At 32.9% G+C, this 10,406-nt stretch overlaps 1 protein-coding gene across 1 annotated transcript in view; it reads right to left on the reverse strand.

Moving 5' to 3' along the window:
• The window catches only part of LOC106475858 (probable histone-lysine N-methyltransferase PRDM7), a gene marked incomplete at its 3' end in the record, with an annotated part of 18,561 nt that overhangs the window by 3,854 nt on the left and 4,301 nt on the right, over positions 1–10,406 (reverse strand). Inside the window, exons 2-5 of the mRNA XM_013936532.1 lie at positions 4,546–4,659; positions 3,073–3,122; positions 2,598–2,739; positions 376–468 (exon numbers count right to left, since the gene is read on the reverse strand). Of these exons, the coding sequence (XP_013791986.1) occupies positions 376–468; positions 2,598–2,739; positions 3,073–3,122; positions 4,546–4,659 (399 nt within the window). The remainder of the gene's footprint in view (positions 1–375; positions 469–2,597; positions 2,740–3,072; positions 3,123–4,545; positions 4,660–10,406) is intronic.

Genomic DNA, 10,406 nt, shown 5'->3' on the forward strand with positions numbered 1-10,406 from the left:
GGCCACTTAATTATTAGTGAACTATCAAAACTGAACTATAAATATCCTTTAAAGTCTATGTTTTTATAAAAAATATAACATTATTTTATTTAATTAATATATGCATTAATAAACTGGTTTATAAATTAAACAAGTCACGTCATATAATTTACTGGAAAACTGTCAACACACCAAAAACTAAAACCATTTTCAAATGTTTAGTAACATTAATTATTCTCGTCGTAAATAAAATATACTGATAATTATTTTTAAAATAACCACATTCTTGGCTAATGTTTTAACCTTTTATCGAAGTTTATATGAGATATAAGACTGGCATTATTATACACGTGGTTTTACTAAGTTCTTATTAGTAAATGATTATGAAACACCTACAAATGAAGTGGTCATCGTCGGGAATTTCCGCTTCTCTGTAGTCTTTCTTACCCACTGACCTTCGAGGATAGCGGACTTCTTCTACTTCATCCCCTAAAGGTTAAGTTATACTGGAAATATTTACTGTTCAAATCCACGTAATATATTATAAAACAGTTAAGTTATACTGGAAATATTTATTGTTTAAATCCACGTAATATATTATAAAACAGTTAAGTTATACTGGAAATATTTACTGTTTAAATCCACGTAATATATTATAAAACAGTTAAGTTATACTGGAAATATTTACTGTTTAAATCCACGTAATATATTATAAAACAGTTAAGTTATACTGGAAATATTTACTGTTTAAATCCACGTAATATATTATAAAACAGTTAAGTTATACTGGAAATATTTACTGTTTAAATCCACGTAATATATTATAAAACAGTTAAGTTATACTGGAAATATTTACTGTTTAAATCCACGTAATATATTATAAAACAGTTAAGTTATACTGGAAATATTTACTGTTTAAATCCACGTAATATATTAGAAAACAGTTAAGTTATACTGGAAATATTTACTGTTTAAATCCACGTAATATATTATAAAACACTTAGAAAAAGGTAAAAATATGGGTTGGAGATGACCACTGAAAGCTATCACATGACCCCAGCTCAACGGACTTCCTACAAATTATACTGTTGATGGCTTTCATAATAAGTTAAGATCACTGGCTCTCTATATCCAGAGCTGTATTGCTTATCCCCAGCACATACAACACTATGTTTATTTGTACACAGCAGGTACGGGAACTAAACGTTTAGTCAAAATGGCTTTGTTTTTTTTAGTTTGACTTGATTTTCGCCCAAAGCTACACGAGGGCTATCTCCGTTAGCCGTCCCTAATTTAGCAGTAAAAGACTAGAGGGAAGGCAGCTAGTCATTACCACCCACCGCCAATTCTTGGGCTATTCTTTTACCAGTGAATAGTGGAGTTAACTGTCACTTTATAACGCCCCCACGGCTGAAAGGGCGAACATGTTTGGTGGGACGGAGATTCGAACCCGCGACCCTCAGATTACGAGGCAAGCGCCCTAACCACCAGAAATGGCTTTAAAGATACAAAATCAGTGATACAGGTTTTAATAAGTCATATTTTATGAGTTAAAAAGGTAAAGTATGTTAGCTATATGTGCTGAACTAACTGTAGGAATCGAGCTACGAATTTTAGTGTTTTATAGGCACTTTTTATGTTTTCAGATTATGAAACGCCTTATTGTCTATTAAAGAGAGGTGTTTGGTACCTTCAACCTGAATGACACGTGACATACGAGCTAAACGTCTAGTCCAGATACCCCAAGGTTCAGACATATGTGGAACGTTGACCGTAACTTAACTACCGTCTACTCTGAAGTGAATAACAGGATTGGATATTACTTTTATAACCTGCCCAAAGCTGAAAGTGTTGAATCTATCCAGCAACATATTTAGTAGGCGAACCTTCCGATACGCATCCCGAACCGTTTGAGTCGATTGTTTTTAAATGTCGCGCAAAGCTACACGAGGACTATCTCCGTTAGCCGTCCCTAATTTAGCAGTGTAAGACTAGAGGGTAGGCAGCTAGTCATCACCACCCACCGCCAACTCTTGGGCTACTCTTTTACCAACGAATAGTGGAATTGACCGTCACATTATAACGCCCCCACGACTGAAAGGGCGAGCATGTTTGGCGGGATGGGGATTCGAACCCGGGACCCTCAGATTACGTAAATCTAACCACCTGTTGAAGTCACACCCAGTGTTTATTAATAAAGCTCACAATAACGAAGCTGTGTACGAGTACATAGTTAAATTACGCACATATTTAACAGACCCACGACTAAACAAGAAAAAAGTTACTTAGAGCTTCAGGCTCATTTCTACAAATATATAACTTTTAAAGTTTAGTTTTTGACAATTAGGTTACATTTTACCCCCGTTTGATATCTTTATGATGTGTGATTGACTAATATTTAATATTATGGTTTGATTACTTATAATTCTAAAATATAATATTAATTTTACACAAAGTGATCGTTCGAAAGGATAGAAAATCACGAAGCCTATAATAAAATCAAATCTTAAGTGTTTACTTAAGGATAGAAAATCACGAAGCCTATAATAAAATCAAATCTTAAGTGTTTACTATATTTTGTTGTATACTCGTTGAGAGACAAAGAAACCATTTAATACCAGAGTCGGAGTCGTCTGTATCATAAATGTTATCTTCCAGTTTTTGAATGTTTCTTGCGATTTTTTTTAACGTCGTTCTTGCAATATCCAAGTCCTTTCTCAGTATTCCGTTTACATCCATCTTGTCTGACGAGGTGTCCGTCTGTACAGTAAATATGTTATAGAAGCATCAAATTGTATCAAACATATAAATAAGTGACATTAAACACACGGTGTAGTATTATTTTAAATCCTATACAGATAGAGAAACACATTTCTACTTACATCCGGGTATTTATTGGACAAAACTTACATAAAACAATAGACAAATATCGTTATTTCTACAGAGAAAGAGATTGAGAAGTTTACAAACATATTGGATTATAAATATGTAAAATATATTTTTATTTGGTCCATTCATATAGAGTCATCGCAAACCTGCTCTCGGAATAGCTTTACTTAAGCCTAGGAAACATTTGATTATATAAATAGTTACCTGTGTTGGTTCCACGTCTTGTTTCTTCTTGTTTGGATGTTTGAATGATACTGAATATCAAATAATGAAATAAAATAATCTGAGCAATCTTAGGTTAAACTTATATATTTTATATAATACAGAATTATAGAAGATCAACGTATACCGTCTATTTTTTAAATAATAAATAGATTTATAAAAAAGCTAAGCTACATAGGCTATCCGCCGTCGTCCCAAATTCTGAACTACCAATCAGAGGGAAAGCAGCATTACTCTACCACCCACGCTTAACAATTGACTGTCACTCTTATAACGCACTTAATGTTTAAAGAGTGGGGAATATTTTGTGGTATCAAACGGACTCGAACCGAACTCACTACCTTCGGAATCCAGAGTTCTACCACAAGAACAGCATGCGCCTAAATTAATAATAATAATAAAACAACAACACATAAACAGTTCAATAGACAGTTATCCACAAAACAAGACTGATATGTATAGAGGGAGCTGAAATGGGTATTCTACGACCCAACTGTTATGTGACACAAGGTCTAAACGACAGAGGCCTCAAAGTTCAGGTATAGCCAAAGCCTAAATGTGAGCTTCTGACAAGATGAAAGGTAGTTAGTCAGTAGCACTTGCCGCTTACATGGATACTTTTACCTGAATGGCGGTAATCACATATTTTTTATAACACGCCCACGGCTATGTATTCAATGGTAATACTGCTCTGACCTTAAACCCAGTAATCTGTAGACGCCATTTTAACATTTAGCTCATATCTATAAACAAACCCATATAATTCCACGTTATAAATTCATATTATCTATCCAATTACACGAGTCTCTTTACGGGGGGTGGGGGTGGGGGGGGATAAATATAAAACTCATGAATTTCTAAAAAACAATATAATATACTTATTTTATAACAGGCCTTACTAATTTTACATTCACTCAAAATATTTTTTGTTACTTTATGACATCGGCGATAATTTTAGAATTTATTAAAATATAATACAAAACTGGATCTAAACAATAAGCAAAGACTACTATAATTATGGCCCCCTAGTGACACGTCTACGGATACAACGCTAGAAACCGGGTTTCGATACCCGTGGTGGGCAGAGAACAGGTAGCCTATTGTGTATCTTTGTGTTTACCTTCAAACAAACTATATTTTTTCCAAGCTAGTTCGTACCCCAGTGGGTCAGTAGACTCATAACGTTAATTCCCCGCGGTACATAGTACGGATAGCCAATTGCTTTGCGCTAAAATAAACAAACGTTTCAACACTGTTACATTATTAATTGCAAGCAGGGACGGCTTGATGATAGCACTGAACATTGTTATGATCAGACCGTCCCTGTAAAATCAAATCACATTTTAATCTGTTACAAGACATATAAAATGAACTGTCTTATGTTGACAATTTAATACTAAAATCAGTTTTTATTACAGGCGTGAAGAAGGATTATTTAGTTAAAGAATTATCCACCTTTCCTTGTAATTCTTTCCTTCTGCGGTGTCCATTCTTCATCGCTTTCCGTGTCATTATCAATCACCTTTCTTTTACGAGGAAGCATGAAGTCGGGGGTCTTTGGAGCAAGACCTAATTCAAGTTGGGAAATACTGATAATGAAGTAGATATATAGATAGTGTGCATTGAAAAACGCCCCACCCTCTTATATGTGTTATACTTTGTATCAAAGTTTATATATATATAAGATGCTAATGCCCGTCTGTCCGCAAAATTCCTCCCACCTGATAACATGTTCATACTCACACGTGGTATGATACATGTAAGAACTGGATCACCTGATAACATGTTCATATCCACACGTGGTATGATACATGTAAGAACTGGTTCACCTGATAACATGTTCATACTCACACATGGTATGATACATGTAAGAACTGGATCACCTGATAACATGTCCATACCCACACGTGGTATGATACATGTAAGAACTGGATCACCTGATAACATGTTCATACTCACACATGGTATGATACATGTAAGAATTGGATCATCTGATAACATGTTCATACTCACACATGGTATGATACATGTAAGAACTGGATCACCTGATAACATGTTCATACTCACACGTGGTATGATACATGTAAGAACTGGATCACCTGATAACATGTTCATACTCACACATGGTATGATACATGTAAGAACTGGATCACCTGATAACATGTTCATACTCACAATGTTGTATACCAAGAAGTTTTTTAGTTAGTAGTAAAATGTTCAAAAGGTTTACTCATATTCCGTTGATTGAGATTGTCATACTAAAGTTATTGGACCTTCTGAAGGAGCTAGTACAAACAATCGCCCGCAGGGCGGCGTTTCTGCTAGTATTCAACACACAAATTACAAGAGGTAATAAAAACATACAAGATTTGAAACTTAACTATCATTTAAGAACAAATAAATTCAATACGAGAACGGCTATAAATAATGTTTGTTACTCATTCTGTACTTAATTATATGATAACAGTAAATCAATAGGTATTATTATGGTTTTTATGTTTGTCAGCTTCACCGTTGTGGGTTATAGATATGAACAACTAAGCATCAGAGATTTGTATATCCTGTTGTAGCTTCCGTTTCATTCAACACGTCTAAAACACAACAAATTAATAGCCTTCAATGACTCTTTTAAAAATTATTTATATAAGCTACAGCTATCTGGTTAACCCTGGCTATGCCTTTTCGTTTTTGTAAATATTTCAAGGTAAAATACTTTCGGTCATATATATATATATATATTTATTTAACTATCTTGATATCCTTTTACTAAATGAGAGCACAAGTATAGCTTAGAATGCGAAGTCTTGTAAGCTGGTGCAGAACAAAACCTTTAAACATTTTAAACTCGTAAAGTGGTTTCTGCTATATTTAATAGTGATAAGCTGAAAAGTATAACAGTTTCATCAAGTAAAAATATATATTTTTGAGTGAAAAGAAAGTGCGAGACCTCTGACTAACAACAACAGTACAAGCGATCTCCGTCATTGTTCACTTATATATCTTCCCACTATGAGTATGATAACCTTATGACACGTACAAAAACTAAATCACAGACAGTTACTTTATTAAGTTTCGTAAAGAAACCATAGTAATAATATTATATTGGAACAGTCAATAATAGATATTTATTGAAATGATAAACCTCATTAGTGAAAAGAAGATTCAGGGTTTAATAGACGATCTTTTAATTTACTAATGACAGAGAATATTATATTCTGTAAAGATAACATTTAAAAACTATATTAATCTATCAAACCATGCTCCTAAAATGTTAACATTTACAAATACGTTATCTGTACGTTCCTAGACGTGTTTCTCACAAAAACAAGTCACGTTCGAAACAGATCGTAAGTTGAAAAACTTGTAATTTTACGTGATTATTATCATTTAAATACAATCATTATTCGTAATAATACAATGAAATAAGTGCAGAATATTAAAAGCACTTATAAACTATTTTGAAATGTGTTTTTAGTCGCGGTGTAGCGGCTCATAGAATGGCTCTGTTTTTTCCTTTATTTTTCAAGTACCAACTTTTAGAGCTCCGTCATCTCTTGACCGATTTCGGATCAAATTACAGTTTTGAACTCAGGAGGTCAAACCCTTTCTATTGATGTATTTGATCATGCCCAAGGTCTCATAGATTAATTTACTCTAATCCTGCCTAAAATAATTTCAATTTGAGGGTAGGCTGGTAGAGATCCTGAGGAGTAATAAAATTGAATCGGCTATACGAGCTCCCCACGCTTGGTATTGCTGGCGCACAAAAAATATAGTCCATCCCCCTAACCAACACTGTATGAACTTCACAATAGAAAATAAATGATGAGATAAAATAACAACGAGCTATCTCTAAAAATAAAGCTCTGAATGGCAATTATCATATTTTATCAAGATCGCGGAATATTTCAAAAGAAAGAGTACTTGGCCTAACTTTAATCTAATTAACCTTGTTTAGAACATTGAATAAAACAACCACGGTGGAGGTGAATAGCCACGAGGTAAAGGGATCGCCAATGGTCAGAAAACAGGAAGCAAAATAGCACAAGTATAGTTGAGAGGTAGTCTCAACAAAGAGACGAGGAAAACTGATTATATAAAAATAAATAATATAATAGTAAAAAAAAGGACTAAGGAAAGTGGCCAAAAAACAACTAACTGCCATATTCTGAATCACATTTCACACTCTGAGAGTTGACTAACACTCACTCTAAACAATTTCCTGAAAGGTTATAACAATGAAAGAATTAGCATTTTTAAAACCTTGTATGCTATAATGTTTAATAGGTATTATTACATAGATATTCTATCAATGCGTGATTGTAGAGATTTGTAAAATCCATATATAGTTTACATATTTTACATCAACACTAAATATGCTTTATGTTCATACCTATATGAAAGTCTATAAGGTGATATATAACAAACATTTAGGAAAATCTGAATTAAAATTATGTTGTTTATAAGTACTTAGTCTTGGTTTTTCTACTGTCATCAACAAAGATAAACTAAAATACATTTAGAAACCCGATTTTATAATTTCAACTGACATTTAATTTCATTGTTTAATAACCTAGCTTTATCAGTATGCTCGTGTATGTACAATATATGCAAACAGGCAGACAGTAGCACTGGCTACGTAGGGATGGCCCGGATTGTTCATAGATATGGTATTTTAAATATCTCCTCAGTAGGTCATCAGAACTTTACAATACTATACAGTGTTTCCTTTTATAACAATATCTATATAATGACTGAGTCACAAGTTCTAGGAATGTCTGTAAATATTATAGAAAAAAGTTTTAATTTCTTGTTTTATTTCTGGTGCTTCCTTTTTATTACATGATAACTCAAAAACTAAAACAATGGTGTCAACCAATTACACTGAGGTGGCACAGTTTCAATCGGATTATCTGCTTTTATAAGTACTATCTTGTACACCTATAATACAGACGATGTGCTACTTTGGGCTTATAATTAAATTTGAGGGTAAGTTGGTAGAGATACCGATGAGTAATAAAATCGAATCGGAGATACGTGCACCCCATGCTTGGTATTGCTGACGCACAAGAATATAGCTAACAATTAAAGAACAAATACTTTTCAAAAAAGGAAGTAAGTAGAGATGGCCTTCGCATCATCCCTACCGGCAGGAATTAACATATATAACTTGTACATGCATATGTATATGTGACAAGGCTGTGACTCGTCTTATGCACCATATAATCATTACAAACAATTTTTTTCTTTCATGAAATTATTAAAATAGAACCTATTAGACAGTATCGCTTCACATTGGTACAAACGTGTAATTATAAATGCATATAAAACTATATGAAAATAAAAACTACTACTTTATTTATCCCTGTGATGATACTTGGTCGAAGTGGTGAACTCTGTAAGTGAAAACATTCAGACGCCATTATTACAATTGACAACCTGAAAAGATCGAGCTGGCTGCCATCTATGATATTTTATGTGAACTAAGCCTCAATGCATTTTCTACGGGCATTTTTTAGTTCATCTCTTTTATAAAGAAATGTATTACTTAAAGAGATTTATAATTTTAAGAATAAATCATAAACGTAACTGAAGTAAATAACTTTTTAGATTTGAGTCTACTTACGACTGGTTATATTTTATAACTTAAAATTGTGACATATTCGCATGTTTACATAGAAAAACATTTTAAATATATTACATTGTAAAACCAAAATCAATAAAGATTAACCACTCAGATACGATGGAGAGTAACTATATACAAAAGATTGAACTTAATGTTTATGCAATAACTGAATTTCATATTTGAAAGCAATTTTTTAAATTCATTTAATAAAAAACTGTTGCAAAAGTGGCCGAATTTCAACCTGAAAATAAATCTTTAATCTCTTGACCTTTCCAAGTTTTTATTTTAGAACATTTTATTTATCAGTCTCGAAAAACACACATGGGAAAATCCTTTTAATACCTGTATAAACTTGTATAAAACCCTTGTGTACTTCGTCAGACTAAACTATTGATTCATCAAATAGATTCTTCATTACTAAATAAAAGTTTAAATAAGATAAAAACCATTTAGCTAATTACGGATTTCGAGAATGGACTTTTAAAAAACAAGTTTTTTTATTTGGAATCCGTAACATATTGTTATACACTATATTCATAATGATGTAATTTAGATGTTAGCTAGACGGTGCTTTGTGTTAAGATCAAATATGACCAAGAATATAAATAGAAAACAAAAAAGTGTAAAAACTTATACCAAATGTCGATAATATTAACAGCTAAATTAGGTGTCTTACATTGTTACAGAGCAACAATGCCACGTTTTTAAAAGTTCGAAACATAGCTAGTGCTCTCTGTTTGTGTGAAAGGAAAAGATAAAAACTCGTGCATATTCATCTTTATGAGCTCGCGAATATTTATATGCGCACGCGCACACAAATATAGGCATAGTTATAGAAAATAAAATATTTCATTTATACCCTTCAGGTGAACGGTACCAAGCCGACAGGTGAGTTCATACGCATCTGTTTCTTTATTGGTTTTGATTATCTTAGAAACCTGTATATTTTGGGGAAGATATGCCAATATCAAAGGGACGTTTTTACGATCTTGAACTGTTCCTAGATGATACCATGTATTTATCAAAACAGTATAATCCCACGAAAACTACTTAGTTCTTAAAACTGGCCTATAAACAGAAAACAACAACAAAACATTGTAATATTTTTAAATCTCTAAATAGATATTTCAATACATTTTCACTTATAGATAAAAGTAAACTAGTATGGTCAAGCCATCGTTCTAAACGACACAAAATGTTTGGAGAAACATTTAAGGATTTATTAGTTAGTGTACGGTTGAAGACACCAGAAGAAATCAGCCATCTTCAGTGTGGTACAACTTCTGTATTAGGACCCAACTCCGCGTATACAATCACAGTTGTTCACCTGTACATCCAAGGACCTAATTTATTGCATCACTTGTTTATATTGTGGACAACTGTATGTAAAAGAAACAGGTCGGATGTTGTCTGAACGAACACGTGAGCACATCCGTAACATCTAGAATTATGATCCTGACAAATCTGTGGCTAAACATTTCAATGATAATGGCCATCCGTAATTCGTCGATAGACAACAAGATGAATATGGACTCATCTATCGGCTTCGTATGTTTCCAACTTTAGGAACGTGACATTGTTGCTCTGCAACAATGCAAAACATATAATTTACCTGTTAATATTATTTATATTTTTTCAAATACCTTAAAATATAATTCAAACTTATTTTTAGCTAACTCAAGTACCAGTG

The sequence above is a fragment of the Limulus polyphemus genome, unplaced genomic scaffold, assembly GCF_000517525.1.
Source record: "Limulus polyphemus unplaced genomic scaffold, Limulus_polyphemus-2.1.2 Scaffold9303, whole genome shotgun sequence".
Classification (NCBI taxonomy): domain Eukaryota; kingdom Metazoa; phylum Arthropoda; class Merostomata; order Xiphosura; family Limulidae; genus Limulus; species Limulus polyphemus.